Raw genomic sequence first — 17,751 nt, 5'->3', positions numbered from 1 at the left:
CCTTTGCGGAACTTTGTGGTGGGCTCTTTCCGGACACCACACATAGCGATAACTTTAGTGCACCGGTCTGCCCTTTTTAAGCTCTTGAAACATGTGGTGTGCAATCTATGGGAACATCAAGCTGCATTGCGGAAATGCAGTTGCTTCGTTTTTCAGGTGCATAATGATGTTTCTCTCATACTCTAATTAAACATATGTTTTGGATTAGTTTCGAATTTATTTATTTATTTTGCAATTTTTTCTGGTTCGCAAAGCTTGTTTGCGAGCTATTGGAGTTTCGTTTGTTAACGAGATCTGGTAGCATATTGTCTTACTTTTGATGTTACACTTTGAAGTACTGTTGCAAATTAATTTCACATCTGTATTTCAGATAGCAAAAAACCAGAACTTTAACGTTGCTCGTGAAATCTGTGCTGGCTCCATATTTGTTATTGCATGTACGCTTTTCTTCTGTTTGTTTCTTTTTCGGCACTAATTCATCATAGTAGTTCAAATAATAGCATGACGAAATACACATATATAACATTTACTTTATGTTATTGTGTAATATTAGAGGTTTAATATTGCTTCCTACTTGTATGGTATAAATCTTAGTGGTGCTGTCTTATGGCTTCTCTTGGGGAAGTGTCATGGTCTGGATTTCCTCTTGTTGATGTTGTCGTTAATTTCTGTGTTTTCGATCTACAGTATAACTACACACCATCATGTAAAATACAGATAGCTAATACATGATCAACTAGATTTTTTTTTTTTCATCACCAGATTAATCGCCTCCAGTAGAAGTTGCACTGAAATATCACTTGGCGACCAAATTAAAATCTTGTAACACCATGTTAACTGTTACTCATGAATGTATTATTAAATGTTAACTAGCTTTGTCCCTCTAAAATAGTTTAGATCATATTCCAAGCAACTTACTGCATGAAATAGATTGGCTAGCTTACCGCCTTTTTTTTTATTGTATTTGAGCATTGCACATAAATTGAGGATTTTTTTCTAGAGACTTGAGAATTCATCTTGCATAAATGATTCCTTTAGTTTAGTCATATTCTCTTATGATTGAAGTTGAGGGATTTGTCCATACTGAGGGTAGAATAAAGAGTTGTAGGATTGAAGGATGATTGTTTTATGCTGTATTGTTTCTTATATATTGCTTAGGAGATATCTGACCAACTAGCATTGCAACTTTATCAATGCTCTTCCGTTTCAGTACTTTACAATAAGAAAGGTTTTTTAGACCATTATTTAGTAAATCATGCAAGTCATTTTCCACTCCTCAATGTGAACTTGTTTCCGTACAAAATTATTGATATCACTATTTCCTTTAACTGATTAGTGGGTTGTTTGATTTAATTTTGATTAGAAAGATCTAAGAAGTCATATAAATAAAGTTGAGTTGCGATAGGATTTATAGATGAATTCATATTAGGATTTGGATAGGTTTTTTTATTACAGATTGAATTACTTAAGATGAATTCATATTAGGAACCCACTACCACCCTCCATAGACCCCACTTGTGGGATTCACTGGATATGTTGTTCTTGTTGATATGGATACGTATTCTAGACAAACTTGTTGGTGACCTCACTTTATTTACTTAGATAAGAAGACTGATTAGTGGACGCATCTGGTTTTCTGAAAAAAGAAAAGAAAAGTTAGCTTTCGAGTTTGCCCTTTGATTTTCCCTCTTTTGGCTAGTAAATCATTGAGTGTGTTGTTGTTGTTGTTGATATAGATAGGTATTCTAGACAGAATTGCTAGTGACCTCACTTAATTTACTTGATAAGGATATTGATTCAAAGCCTGAGTGGACACATTTGGTTTTCTGAAAGACCGAAAAGATTAGCTTTTGAGTAATGCCCTTTGTTTTTACCTCTTCTAGCTAGTAAATTGGTTATTGCTAATGCTACTATATTTTCTTTTTTGGTTATAATTAAACGTCATCTTTTACTATAAATTTTAATCTTTTAAGTAACAATATGAACAACATTGAAATAAGAAAGATGGGAAATATTCGCCTTGAATTTTTCTTTCCAATGTAAATATGTAAAAGTGGAAAGTAAGTAGGTGAGGGCGTGGACGTTGCCAAGTGGATGAAGACAGGGATCCACCATGCACAGGTTCAAACTGTTGTTTACCTGTAATTTCAAAAAATACTTTTGTTAGTGTATGGACTATGTTCACGACATAGTACACACATGTGATAACTCTTCAAAGTTTTGTTTTTTGAACAAGAGGGATGGATCATGAATGCTTCTATCTTTCAGCTTGTTGAATTTTGAAGTTTGAGTGATCATACTATATTTGCTGTATTTGTCTCTAGCTCACTAGCAACCTTCCACTTAAAGTTATGAATCACAATAACTGGTTCTACCAAAATGCTTTCTTATGTTGCCTCCTATTTTGGTTACTGACCTAAGTTTACTTTTGTGAAGGTTAGGGCAGAATGTTCTTATAATTTGTTGCTTGAGATATTACATTAGACTAATAGTTTGAAACATTAAGAGAAGTGCAGTATTTTACATTTAGGTAGAAATAATATAAAGTATTTTTAAACTTTAATTTGGTTGTTGGTCAAACAAAATGGTTGTGGGTTAATAATAACATAAAACATAACTTGAAGAAACTTGTAAAATATTAAGTATTAAAACATGTAAATATTTCTTTATCTTTAAAAACCACAAGTTATTGAGACTCTTTTTGAGTGTTAGATATTCTTGGCACATAAAAGATTCAATAGTTTTTGCAACTGGTGAGTTGTAAGGATTCAGTAATACTTTGTTTTTGTTTGTGTTGTTTCAAATTACTGGAAACGTGTTTATACTGTTAACAGCTACAAAGTGTAATGAATTTAGCGTACTTAAATTTTGTTAGATAATTTTTAAACCATAATTTTGTGCTTCTCGCATTTAACACAAAACTTCAGCAATAATTAATGGTCTACTTCTCAAATTAACTTCACAAGTACTGTTCCAATTCAAATTATTGAGAATATCTTGTTCCACTATTACTAACATTATGTATATTTTGAACCAAATCTGATATATAAAAGCTAGTTCCTTTTCCTAATCATTTTAAGGATAGGGACATCAATTATTTTCCTATCAAGCATACTAGTATTAGAGAAAGTGATTCTCATATAGGCTATATGTCTGTTTCCAATTGCCATTGACGTTGTAGAAATTATATTTTGATGGTTTTATGTAGTATACATAAACAATTAAATGAGATATAGAGGGTGATACATTATTTCAAATTTGTTATAACAAAAAGAAGTGGCACTTTTGATAAGCAAGGGAAGGATTCGGGATGTAACTCATAAACTATTAGGAATGTAAGTTGATTGATGACTAATGTCACCTTATGTAGACGGTTGTAAGACTAATATGCCCCGTAGGTTTTTTGATAGGCAATTAAAGTTTAATAGAAAGAGGTATCAAGTTTTTTTTCTTTTTTCTTTTGTTTTTTTTGATAAGTGAAAGAAGTAATAAGGGGGTTTAAGGCATTGTATAGTTAATTATTTATAAAATTTCACAAATATATATTGGAAGGTCTTAAGAAAATTCATAACTGACATCACATGTTTATCTACTCAATTTAACATCTATTTTCTTTCTTATACAACCGTGGAAACAAGTAAATTGACAATAACTCTTTAATATTGTGTGCTTTTATGAACTTAGACAAGGGAGAGACTAATTAGAGATTGAGAAGAAGTTGAGATAAAGGAAGTGAGATTTAAGAGAGTTAATAAGTTGACCGGTGATGATGGTTAATGGCTTAGCCACTATTCTATTGGAAATCAAGGCATGCCTCTTTAGAAAGTTTGATAACCTTTTGTTTTACACAATGGAAAGGCATATTTTTGATGGTAGGACAAGCTTATGTTGACAACCATAGTGGCAGAAATTGAGATAGGACCAAGTTTTTAATGGAGGTGGGATTAAGCCTAAAGAGGGAGTTTGGAGAGTTATGGGAATCTGAGAAGGAAAAACAACAAAACTTTTGGGGGGTGGGGTGGATATTTGTTGCTTAGAACTCCAAAACTGTAAAGGAATTTTAAAATTATTCGGCAGGACTCTTCAAGTTGGTAATGAAGAAAATCTTGTGGTTTCTTAGCATTTTTATTTTAACAGTTCGAGGAGATAAAAATAAACTCTTACTTGATGAGACAATGATAACATAAGTGAGTTATGAGGAAAATATGAGAGAATTGAGGATGGCAAAAGCAAAAAATTTTAAAGAGAATTTAGAATGCGATTTATGTCCCAATAAAGTAAGTTTTTATATGCTAATTAAATAGAAGTTATGATCCATATGGGGCGCATAGGGAGGGGCAGATAGGAAAAGGAAGAGATAATTAGAGTGGGTGAGTGGAGTGAATGCCTACAGTATACGGGCCATTGTCAAGATGGGGTTGAATGAGTGAAATATATGATTAGTGTGCTTGCAAGAAAATGAAAAGAAAAAAGTACTAGAGTCAGTTATCAGAAGTGCGTGAAAAGTAGCAGATGCGTGAGAAGTGAAATGATACAAACACCTAAATGTGAGGAGAGAGATTCCTCAATTGTTGTAATCTTGGAAACTGTGGAGAGTTCAAGATTAAAGGGTCGGCAAGTCAGGGTCAACAATGGAGTTTAGGGAGGGGATGTTCCTAATGTTTATCCAAATTGCTCCTTCTCTGCTAATATTAAGCCCTATACTGATTTTGTAAATTTTAGCAGAAAAAGGAGTAAAGCCTTACAATTGTAAGGAGGTAGAGATGTTGGAGGGAGTACCATATTTGAAGGGCTCGTCTTTTTGTCTGGCTAAGAAGTTGAAGCGGTTAACATATTATTTAAGAAGATAGATTGGAGATTTGATAGGATAAAATCTAATTTGGGAACTAATGAATGAATTTGGAGAATTGGAGAGAAAGAGAGAGGGGGCGTAACTTATTGGGAATAATTAGAAAGGATGAGGTAAAAGGAAAATTAGCTAACATGATGGTCACTCAAGCATTAAATGGAGATAACATTGAAGGATATTGTGGTTTAAGAAGGTGACTGCAACATAATTTTTCCCATTTGTTAGCAATTGCCAGTTGGTTGGAGAGGGAGTTCTTACTTTAGGAAGTTTGAGGGTTTACTATTTGTGCGGGGAGGTAAATCTCCAAGCCTTGAGAAGTAACAATCTTTTCTTCCATATAAGTTAAAAAAGACCTCATGAATTTGCTAAAGATTTCTACTCCCCTATTACATTTGAGAGAAGCTTTAACACAACTAATAATCACACTAATTTTGAAGGTGATTCCTTTTATAGTTAAGAAGGTCTTATATTCAACAGTGTCAGCTTCTCAATGTGCTTTCATGGAAAGAAGACCTCAGATTCTACAATGTCAACGTTTCAAAGTGCTTTTGTTGAAAGAAGGCATATTAGATACAACTTTGATACCGGTAAACTCTAGATTAAGTAGGGAGGACCACCCAAGTTAGATCGATAAAAACATACAACCATGGACTTTCTAGAGCTAGAGATAAAGATAGTGGGTGAATTTACTTTGTTATACCCACTCCTAAGTTCTTAGTACAGGTTAACGAGCCTCATGCTTTTTCCAAAAGCTCAAGAGGTCTATGACATGGTGACCATTTATTTCCATGTCGTGATTACTGTTATGGGAGTGGTCACCAAAGCTAAATATACAGTAGCGATCAGGGGTTTCCTGAGATCCTTGTAGGTTGACTGATGCATGGAAGGAAGGCTGAATAGCTGTAGAGGTGTTTCATGTTCTATTTGCAGATAACAGTATTGTGTGTGTGTGTATATATATATAAATAAATATCTATATATATATATATATAAATATATATGTGTATATACATATATATATGTGTGTGTGTATATACATATATATGTATACATATGTATATATGTACGCACATATGTGTATATACATATATATATATATATGTGTGTGTGTGTATACACACATATATATCTATATAAATATAGAGATAATGCATCAAACCTCCCCCCTCCCCCGAACTTGTTTTTCCAACTTACTTTAGCACTTAAACTAACCTTCCATTTATTTACCCCCTTAACATCTTTGGAGTGAATTAATTTCATCCCTTAATATATAATACCACTCTCATGAGGGAGAGTGAATCACAGTCACTGATACGTCAGCGCCACGTCGGAGCCACGTAAATAAAGTATTTTTTAAATATTATATATATATATATATTTTTAAATATACATAAAATATTTTAAAAATAACCCCACACCCATTTTCCATCTTCTTCATAACCCCCCTCCCCTCCCCCCTCTCTCCGTCCGCCACCACACCTGCACACACCCTGTCTACCCCAGTCCACCCCCATACTGCCACACCTGCACACACCCTCATCCACCTTCGTCCACCCCTCACAGCCACACCTGCACACACACGCCATATTTTTTGGCAAATTTTCGCCGGAAAACCACATTACTACCATAAAAAAATACCATAAAATAGTGATAAAAAACTCAACCACCTGGTAAATTCGATCAAATCAACACCAAATTTTCTAAAATCAACAACCAAACATTCAAATCATGTCAATTTTTTAATTTTCAAATTCAATTTCATTTCTTTTTTTATTGGGGATGAAGGAGGAGAAATTGGAGGTAGGGGTGTGATTTGGTAATTGGAGAAGTAATTGGGGTTAGATTTTAAGGGGGGGCTGGTGGTGGTGGCTGGCGGTTTGGGAGAAGATTAGGATGGGATGGGGTTGGGGGAGGGTTAGAAGAAGGAGAGAAATTTTTCTTTTTCTTTTTCTTTTTTTGTAATATATATATATATATATATTAGTAGGCATTTTAAAAATAAAAAAATAAAAATTCACGCGTTTTTTTTCTTTTTTCTTTTAAATGCCACGTCAGCATTAGGGTTGGAATTAATTTACTTTAAAGATGTTAAGGGGGTAAATAATTATTCGTAAAATTTAAGTGGTAAACTAAGTTGTCGTGACAAGTTCAGGGGAGTTTTGATGTATTATCTCATAAATATATATATGTGTGTATACTCATATATATGTGTGTATATGTATGTGTAGACACATATATGTATGTATACTCACATATATATATGTGTGTGTGTGTATATATATGTGTGTGTGTGTATATATATATTTGATTTTTGATAACCTTGGTGTCTAAGCCACCTTACGTGCACCTCGACTAATTCCATAGGATACTTGCCACCCCCACCAGCAACAGGACCAGGTAACTTTGTCCACCAGGGCTGGAACAGATGGAAAGAAATCACCTAGCGTTTGTTTCTATGGGCTAATGGTATTGCATATTTTGTTCCCAGGCACATCAACTCTGCTACTTATTAATCCCATTATAGGTAGCTCTAAGTTTGAAGTTAAACATAAAGTGTGAAATTAGTCTAGTGAGCAAGGAAAATAACATAGAACAACTAAGTGAGATATGAGATCCGTACTGTATATTTGTATGGTTGGTTCCCTTTCTGTGAAATTACCTGGAAATAATGCTACTTTTTTAGTTCTTATTGTCTTTCTATGGTGTAAATAGTAAATCTATACGAGTATTGGATTATACTCTTTCTGCATATCTTTCAGGACTAGAGCTTTATGTTGATGTGTTGTTTTCTCTTTTTCATTGGACATTCCTTTTTTATATTAATTGTATTGAAGTGTCATAATTTCCTATTGTTGTTAACCTAGTCTCATTTTGAAATGGATTTATAACTCATAGATTTGGTGGCTAGTGGGCTGTGTTGGCACTTTGGTAAATGACACATCAGGTGGTCCTAGTAGAGCTCGTCTAGATTCCATTCCACAAATAGTCTTGGATTGTGATGGAAAACTTTTAGTGCATTCATTTAATCATATATCCCTGTAGAGTGCATCATAGAAGTTCCAATTGATCTTATATATCATCTAATACTTCCTTTGTTTTTAGTATCAAGGTTAAAATACCAGATTTTCAGTATGGATTTAGACATAGATTGTTCAAATTTTTGATATAAAATTTACATATTTGGAAACCGCAAAACAGGTAATGTTGGTCACGAAAGTTAATAATTCAAAATATTTAATACAACACCAACATATCCAGTGAAATCCTATAAGTAAGACCTCAGAAGGGTAGAGCGTACACAAACCTTACCGATAGCTCGGGGAGGTAGAGAGGCTGTTTTCAAAAGACCCTCGATTCAAGTGTAGCCAATGTAGGTACAAAAAGAAGGAAATAGTGAAGACAATAGAGCAATTAGTAAGGGAACAGTGCAAAGGCTACCAGGAAGAAACAATAATCAACTACAAAAATAGTGCGATAGTCGAAATACAATAAACAATAGACTATAATAGATAACATAAAGCATGGATCAACTCCACCTCAACGGATAAACCCTAAACTACCATACTACGGCTAGTGCACATCAAACGCAACAAAACTACAACAACAACAACAAACCCAGTGTATTCCCATCAAGTGGGGTCTGGGGAGGATAGAGTGTACGCAGTTCATACCGCTACCTCCAGAGAAGTAGAGAGGCTGTTTTCGATAGACCCCCGGTTTAAGATAAAGAAAAGTAGACCAAAGCGTAATTAAATAAGAAGCAAGATAGATGGCATAACATGACAAGGAATAAGACACATAAAAATAGAAGTCAGAGCAATAAGAAGTAAACACAACAACACTAAACCCACAAAAAGAAAGACAACACTCCTACCCAACTAATCTTCTACTCTAAGGGGCTGTTTGGTTTGCGGGACTAGAGTCAATAATCTCGGGATAAAATAATAATCTCGGGATAAAAATGTAACTCACTCGTTTGATTGTAAATATTTGGGATAACTTATCCCGGGACTATTTTTCTTTGGTATAAAATTATACAAGGACAAAAATACCCTCATTTTCATTTCTCTCTCTCTCACACACACACATATATATATATTTTATATATATTCATAAATAATAAATTATGTTTAGTTAACGTATAATATATTCATAAATAAATTATATATATAATAATAATTAACGTAAACTGGTAAACTGTATAATAATTATGTTTTGAACGTATAATATATATTATGAACAATATAATATATTATGAACATAAATATATATTATGAATAACGTATAATATATTCATAAATATATATAAATTAGATATTCATAAATTTTGTTTAATTAACGTATAATATATTCATTAATTATGAATATAATATATTACGTAATTACGTAATATATAACGTATAATTTTATGAATATATATACGTTAATTATGTTTAATTATATATATATATATATATTATGTTAATATATTTAATTATAATATATTATGTTAAATTATGTTAATTATATATAATTTAATTATATATAACATAATATATAACGTAATATATTCTCACACACATAAATTATGTTTAATTAACGTATAATATATTCATAAATAAATAAATTTTGAACAGTTTACCGTTCAAAATGGTTGTAAAATATATAAATCATGTTTATTTATATATTTTAATTTCTCTAAAAAATAATAAAAATTTTTAAGAATGAATATTTAAAGCTTAAAAAGAATATATATATATATATATATATATATATATATATAAAGTTAAATAAGATAGAGGGTATTTTGGTAATCAATCAATTTATTCCAGAAATTATACCATGCATGTTACTTTGAATATAACAAACCAAACACTCAATAAAAAATAATCCCAGCATAACTAATTCCAGTATAACTTATAATCCCGGTATAATTTGTTTTCAAACCAAACGACCCCTAATAGACGCCTTCCACACCCTCTTATCAAAGGTCATTTCCTCAATATCCTAAAGTTGTGGCATGTCCTGCCTAATAACCTCTTCCCAATACTTCATCGACCTACCTCTACCTCTCGTCGTACCTACTATTAGATAATGAAGGGTCCGTTTTACTGGCCCAATATTACAATTTTAAATATATTTTTCGGTATTTAATTAGTTTATCAAAAAAAAAGTTAAATTAATATTTTTAAATAAATACGATAGAAAATGATAATAGAGATCACACTTTAAAAAAACTATATCTTTTATTTTTATAAAATCAAATAATAGCTTATAACTTATTTAAATTACCCTAATTAAAATTAAAATATAATATGCTAAAATGCTTATTTTAACATCAGGTCAAACACATTTTGTTGAATTAAGTAAGTAATTTTAATATTTTTATTTTTCAATTTTATTTTAAATTTATATAAGAGGATAAGTTCAAATTATAAGTGTCAGTATATTAACATTTTTTTATAATATCTTACGAGCAATATTTTCTTAAAATATGATCTTTTTACCTAATATACTATATAAAAGTAAATAGTGTATTTATAAAGGAAATAAGAGATTGTTCTTATCCATATAAATATATCATACATTCATTTTTAGAATGAAATAATATAAAAATACTAAAGATACATTATTGGTAGTTGAAAATTATCTTTACAAAAATAGAGCACAAATCAAATTAATATTAGTAGAGTTAAAATTTTATCAAAATGATTAAAAAAATATGCCATTTAATGTTAGTTTATAGTTTTTGTATATGCAGGTTAATTATCTATTATATCGTATCTCTTCATTCCTTTTTATTTGCTCTATTTAGGTTAGACACACTTTAATCTCTTACTCCTATAAAATTAAAAGTAATTTTACTAATATACCTCTAATTAAATTTTATATCGCTTTCCAAATCACAATGATTACATTTATTGAACAATGGTATAATATAAGGATTTTGTTCAAACTAATCTTGAAAGACTAAAGGAGCAAATATTAGGAATATAAGCACAATCCAAATGGAGCAAATAAAAAGGAATGAATAGAGTATCATATATCTTATTTTTAAAATTACAAATCTCTATTTTTATGAAAGCTTACATATAAATATATTTATATAAGATAGTAAAAGTTTTTTACAGTGACCATTTAATGTACTTCAATCTTTTTTTTTTAAAAAAATTATCCTTTAAGTATCTGTTTTGCTAGTTGACAAGCACAACAATTGTGATTACACCTATAATCTATAAGTGAATACAAAAATTGTGCGTTCGAAGCCTTATATGAATATTACATACGTAATCTTTTTCATTTCTAGTAAAATATTTTTTGACTGATTTAATTATATATTTTGTAAAATTATTTGATAATGAACAAAAAAGTATCTTTAAATAGGTTGACAACTTTAATTTTAAACCATCAAATGCACGTGTGATAGTATTTTTTGAGCAAAAAACTAAAATATTTAAAGCTTGGAGTATTGAAAATTTTGTCGGAGTCAGAATTTTCACTTAGACAGTTTAAAATATAAGAAAATAAATATATGAAGAAAAAATTCAATATTTACCACATATAAATAAAAAATAATTTTAGTTCTATATAAACAACATAATATTTCGTGAAAGGAGATTCAGATTATAAATTTAAATTTATCTAAAATATTACTTAGTAAATATTGTGATTGAATAAGTTGGGACTTAGAAGTAAAAATGTTGTTAGCCACATAATGACTCCACTGAGAAACTGTAGACACATAAGATAAAAAAAAGAAATGGCTAATGGAGTTCTTTGTTGATATTACTATTGACTAATGATTGTACCATTTAGATGTGAAATGACAAATATACTCTTGTCGTCCTTTTAACTCACTTCTAAATAATAATATAATATATAATATAATAATAATAATAATAATAATAATTAATAAATAATAATAATATCCAACCTCTCGCACCTCTTCACTGGGGCATCTGCACCTTGCGTTTTCACATGTCCAAACTACCTTGCCTTTTTACATGTCCAAACTATCTCAATGGATTTTTAAAAAAGGGTCATTGTTGAAGAAAAACCTCGACTCCCAAAACAGTAATAGTATCCCATATTGTTAATGTGAAATAGGAAATATTAGGTTTAGAGGGCTCTCTGGTAAATGTGTCAGTGGAAGTATTAGGTTTAGAGTGATAGAAGAAACAAAGTTGATTCTTTTGTTACTGATATAATTCAGTTACAGTTGCGTTGTTAATGCAACAAAATTAACTTTTTTTTACCATATTTTTGATACAATAGATTTGCATGAAAGGAGGGTCTACGATAGGTTTGATACAATAGTTGGACTTGACCTATTTGTCTGCTAGGAGGGGTCTACAAAATCATCTCTAAAATCATAACTGAAAGGCTCAAAACAGTTACTGGGAAATTAGTGGATGAACACCAGATGACTTTCTTGAAAGGTAGACATGAAAGGTAGACAAATACTGATGCATCTCTCCTAACTAATGAGTTGGCAGATTCAAGATTAAATAGAAGAAACCAGGGATCCTACGTAAACTGGATGTTGAAAGGGTTATGACCGTGTTAATTGACATTAGCTCGTCAAAATTCTGAAAGACATGGGCTTTGGTAGTAGGTGGAGTAAATGGATCAATGTTTGAATCTTAAGTGTGAGATTCTCCCTCATTATAAATGGCAACACGTAGGGTTTCTTTCAATTTCATAGGGGCCTCAGATAAGGGGGATCCTATGTCACCCTTTCTGTTCTTGCTAGCCATGGAAAGCCTGAACCACATGTTTAGGATAGCCAATACCAATAGGTGGGTGAAAGGTTTCAATGATCAGACAGGTAGATGTGAAGATCTAGAAATCCCTCATCCGTTTTATGCAAATGATGCCCTAATTTTTGTGAAGTAGAGTTAAGTTAGATCAGGCACTTAAGGGCCATATTAAAAATTTACGAAGGAGTCTTAGGCCTTCATGTAAACTGGATGAAGATCCACATCTTTTCTATCAAACAAATTGGGAATTTGCCAGATCTTGCTGATGTTATGGACTGTCAGGTGGATTCCTTACCAACAAAGTATCTGGGGGTGCCACTAGGAGCTAAAATAAAGAACTAGAGGTGTGGAGTGGAGTGTTGGAAAGGAGTGAAAAATTGTCTGGGTGGAAAAGTCAATACCTCTCGTTAGGTGGCAGATTAATTCTTAACAAGTCGGTACTTGATGGACTCCCAACATACATGAGCCTTTTCCCTATACAAAGAGCATTGAGAAAAGAATCAACAGGGTGCGGAGATCCTTTTTATGGCAAGGGAACGAGGAAAGAGAGGCTATAATATTGTGAAGTGGGAAGCGCCAACCCTCAGCAACCAGCACAGGGGCGTTCTTGGTCTGAAGAATCTCAGGAAACAGAAAATTCTCTTATGCAAAAATGAGTATGGAGATTTTGCTCAGAGGAGGGGCCACTTTGGAGAAGATTTGTAGCAAGGAAGTATGGTTTACTCACTCCATGGACAACTGAGAAGTTTGGGGGCACTTTTGGATGTAGTGTCTGGAAACAGCAACATCTCAATTACCGTTGGAAATGGTTTGAAAACTGATTTTTGGAAGGAGGTGTGGATTGGAGAAAGCCTGAGATACTCCTATCCACAGTTGTATACCTTAAGTCTACAATGGAATGCCAAGGTATTCCAAGTTTGTAGTCAACAAGGATGGCACTGTAATTAGTGGAAGTTGCTAACCTAGTGGAAGTTTTGAACTCAGCCCCAACTCTATCCATGAGGTCTGATAAGCCTTGATGGAAACTACACAGCAAGGGCACGTTTTCAGTTAAATCATGCTACTGGGAGCTCGACAATATACATACAATGCCAGAGATATGGCCTTGGAAGCTAGTTTGGAGGACCAAAAGCCCTCCAAAGGTAGCTTGTTTTGCTTGGTTGGTATGCAGGAAAGTTTGTTTAGCTCACAAGGCGTTACAACAAAACGGTTGACGGATTTGTTGAAGATGTGTCTTGTGTCAGCAGGAAGTAAAAGTTAGTGATCATTTATATCTTCACTGTAAGGCAACTAGAAGCTATGGAACTTCTGTGAATATTAGCTGTTAATTGGGTGATGCCTAAGACAACATTGGAACTTCTGAGTAGCTGGAAAGGTATTGGTAATAGAGAAAGAAAAGAGCACTGGTGGAGAACTATCCCAGCTTGCATATGGTGGTCACTCTGGAAAGAAAGGAATACAAGGTGTTTTGTAGGTCAAAAGACTAATTTACAGGAGATTAGAATGAATTGTATAAGTCTTTTGTTTTTTGGTGTAAACAAACTCTAGTAGGGGAGTTAGTAGATTTAGTTCACTTTATAGGAAACTTGTAAAGTATACCTTTTGGGATGTGCCCACCACTTTGTGGGATGTAAGCTTCTAATTCATCATTTGTTGGATGATGAATGTTTTGGTGTGAATATAAAGCTACCCTTTTCAAAAAAAGAAATAAATAAATTTGCATGAATCAACTGTGAATATGGACTTATAGTAAATAAAATGGTTATGATAGACATCAAAGCGACAAGTTCATAAAACTGTTGATGTACATATACATCTTTTGTTTCTATGCTTTTGAGCAAATGTGTGTGCATCAATGGATTCCTAGTCTCTAACATATCACCATGATACATTTTCTTTCTCTTTCTTTCCATTTTGTAGAGTATATATATCTGCCTCTCATATTTGCTTGAGTTTGTGCCTCTTATATGAAGATGGTTCAAGCAGGGGACGGGTATAGGGCTTTGAGTGTGGGTTCCCCGAAACCCAGTAATTTTTGCGCACATTCAATAATTATACTGAAAAATCTATTAAATGTATAAGAAATGTGTTGTGAACCCAGTTACCAAGTAGGCTCTTGGTTCAGCGGTAGAAATGGAAACCACTTACGTTTTTCTGCCCTCCTTGTGAGGGTTCAATTCCCTTGGGCACTTATAATAAAGGTTTTATTTATTTATTTATTTATTTTAAATTTAAGATTTCTGGGAACACAAACTTCAAATCCTCTGAATTCAAGCCCCAACTCCTCCCCAGTTGTACTTTACTACTTTTTTTTCTGCCAATCTCCTTTTCTGAGAGAATGCTAAGTTGAGTTTCGGGAAGTAATATGTCGGGTGAGCTTAAGGTTTGTGGCTCACCTACCTTAAGAGATGCCACATTTTCGGAATGGTTGAAGTGGGTTAAAACATTTATAAAGTTCAAAAAAGTTTATGAAATTCTATAAATATGGGAAAAGAAAGCTTGGTGATTTGACTTCATACTATATTGCAATGGAACCTCAAACTGGAACTTTAGGCAGTACAAATGATATTTAGAGACAAGTCCACTATTTCAATGCCTCTCCTGTCAATGGAATAACTTATTAATGAAATACTATAGCTGATAAAAAAAAAAATATTAATGCGATGGTTGTAACAATGTCTACTAGTATATTTACCTTTCTGTAGTTTTATTTATTTAGACCCTCTAAATACAACAATATAACCAATATATTCCCACCAAGTCGACCCTCTAAATAAGATTGCACATATTATGTTGCTAAAATTCTCACGATGTCCTTCAACAAAACCATGATTGAAGTTAGCTAAAGAATCCAGTGTGTGTGTGTGTGTTCATATATAAAGACATTTTGGAAAATTTCTGATCTGGTTACTTCATTGATGAAAACTGTTATTTAGCTGACATATTGCAGTAACACTAGCTGGTCCATTTGTTCTTCTTGAGTCGGGCCAATTCCTTGGAAATTGTTCGATTATGCAACTCTAAGAGCCTTACAACACTACTTAGAGATGAGAGAATAATCTTCATTGTTATCCTCATGCTAGTCCATGTGGAACCTTTTGTCCCGCTCTTTTGTTTCTATTTGTCTTGAACTGAGAAGCTTGACCCCAAAGGAGAGTGTTAGATTATGTCTTGTATTGTCACTGCTTGAAATTACTGTTGCTGCCATTAATGAGCTTTGGTTGTAATAAACGTTCTTACCAGTTTTGGTATTGGCATTGTAAATGATGCTCTATCGTGCTGATTATTCCACTAAAATCTAAACCGAACCTTCTCTTTTACAGTTTTCCGGGATTTCCCAAATAAATGGGATCACATTCCCTGTTGTTAATATTGCATGCTTGCAGTTTCTTTGTTCAAACAGAAAATTTAAATTTCTAGTTTTAAATCCATTTGCCTTGTCAATACATAGTACCTGATGTAATAAAGTTTGATAACTTCCATGGAGTTTTTGCCTTTTTAGTTTCCTAATCTTTTTCACTACTTGATATTCATGCATTCACTATTTCTTTACAATGGTAACAGTTATTCCTTAATTTATGTTCTTGTAAACTACATCCAGATAGCAACTGAGTAATGTTTCGTGGTAAAGACTCTACTCCTTTTAGATGACTATGTTCTAACTGTGTATGCTCCAAAGTAATAGAAAGTTGACTCTACTCCTTTTAGATGACTATGTTCTGCCTGTGTATGCTCCAAAGTCATAGAAAGTTTTGTCTAAATGGATTTTATGCTCACACACTTGATTCTTCCATGTTAATTTAAGTAGGCAATCCATTGCTGTATAAATAAGTAATTTGATGAGACTGTCTTCTGCAGTGTAGAAAATTTGGTTATTGATTGTGCATGTCATTCATGTAGGTTAAGCATTGAATTGTGATCCAAAAATTTGTTTACGAAGCACTTGCTGTCAGTTTTAAAAAGAAAAAAAAAAGTGGTTACTGTCTTCAGCAGCAAAGAATGTTTGTGGAGCATGCTTCATGTATTATCTTATCATCCATTCTGAAATTCTGCGAGGAGCATACTAATATAAATTCGTATTTTATCCTTTTTCTTTAGCCTTTGAATGCTGAAGTTCGACATTAGTGTGAAATGACTAGTTTGTCCCTGCTAAAAACTATTGCATGCAAAGCATGTCGATGCAATGTTGAGGTATGTCTTACTTTAATAAGTTGCTCACTCTGCTCTGTACTGTTTGCTTGTGTTGTATTTCTCAAGGAATTTCTGTGAGGAGTTACTGTTATGTATTACCTTTTTCTGCTTACATTTCCTTGCTCCCACCCCTGTTTTAAGTAGTCAACTATTTATAGCTATTTGGGAATGTCAAATCAAGTACAATCCTAGTAAACAGGCATACACATCATAAGCATGAAGTGCCAAAAACGATAAAAGAATTTTAGAGATACTGTGCCAATGTATTCTTTTATTTGTTGTTATCTTGATTTAAGTAGCTGTGCTAAGGGTTACCTTGCACTCGTCAAACTTGATGTCATTTACCATATGAATTGAAGACTTTTTCTTGCATCTCTGGGTTCTATATCATTACTACAATTACTAATTAAACATAGCTCTGTAAGAACGGGCTTCTTCTTCAACACGAGAGCTAAAAACTCTTATGAGTCTGGTTTTCACTGCTAATGCAGTTGTAGCCTGCAGCATTTTCCAGTAAAACGCTAGTCAATGATCAAGTTAGTGAGTTACCGTTGTGCTTTCAGATGAAGCATATGAATAAGAAATTACCCCAATTCAGAAGTTCCTGATGTCTCATAGTTCTGTTGCTGTGGCTGGCTAAGCTGGAGATGAACAGGCGCGTGAGGGTCCTCATTGATGCTTAAACCATTTGAAGCCAGGGAACTTCTGCGCACTCCATTTGCATATCTATTTCCATAAACCTGGAGTTCAACACAATATAGAAACGATTTGCTGGAGTTCTAAGCAGAATGGTGAAACTCTTTCACTTGGTATAAGAATACAAAAAGAAATAACTGATCTTGAAGCGTACTAAAAGCTTTTAGTGATGTACATGGATACCTTCTTATACAATTCCATATTTTCTTGACGAATTAGGTTTACCTTCTTATATAGGTCCATGTTTTCCTGATGGATGAGGGTTCCCTGCAAGGG

At 32.8% G+C, this 17,751-nt stretch overlaps 2 protein-coding genes across 34 annotated transcripts in view; one reads left to right on the top strand and one right to left on the bottom strand.

Annotated features, from left to right (window-relative positions):
• LOC107853402 overlaps nucleotides 1-17,751 on the top strand; it is a 63,806-nt gene that overhangs the window by 9,975 nt on the left and 36,080 nt on the right. For 11 of the 30 annotated variants that reach the window (XR_007054663.1, XR_007054660.1, XR_007054661.1 and 8 more), the window contains 3 exons: nucleotides 47-156; nucleotides 371-437; nucleotides 16,687-16,779. The exons of 2 other annotated variants lie outside the window; for them this stretch is intronic. The gene's annotated coding sequence lies outside the window, so the exon portion shown is untranslated. Of the gene's footprint in view, nucleotides 1-46; nucleotides 157-370; nucleotides 438-16,686; nucleotides 16,780-17,342; nucleotides 17,437-17,751 lie in introns of those variants that run through there. 17 more of the 30 variants (XR_007054664.1, XR_007054666.1, XR_007054656.1 and 14 more) reach the window with 4 other exon arrangements.
• LOC107853400 (MADS-box transcription factor 27) overlaps nucleotides 17,031-17,751 on the bottom strand; it is a 38,259-nt gene continuing 37,538 nt past the window's right edge. For 3 of the 4 annotated variants that reach the window (XM_016698392.2, XM_016698393.2, XM_047411068.1), the window contains 3 exons: nucleotides 17,659-17,742; nucleotides 17,368-17,519; nucleotides 17,031-17,277 (listed from right to left, as the gene is read on the bottom strand). In XM_016698392.2, the coding sequence (XP_016553878.2) occupies nucleotides 17,262-17,277; nucleotides 17,368-17,519; nucleotides 17,659-17,742 (252 nt within the window). In that variant the 3' untranslated portion in view covers nucleotides 17,031-17,261. The remainder of the gene's footprint in view (nucleotides 17,278-17,367; nucleotides 17,520-17,658; nucleotides 17,743-17,751) is intronic. The other variant, XM_016698394.2, reaches the window with a different exon arrangement.

The sequence above is a fragment of the Capsicum annuum genome, chromosome 4, assembly GCF_002878395.1.
Source record: "Capsicum annuum cultivar UCD-10X-F1 chromosome 4, UCD10Xv1.1, whole genome shotgun sequence".
NCBI lineage: Eukaryota > Viridiplantae > Streptophyta > Magnoliopsida > Solanales > Solanaceae > Capsicum > Capsicum annuum.
This window is presented reverse-complemented; position numbering and strand designations above follow the sequence as displayed.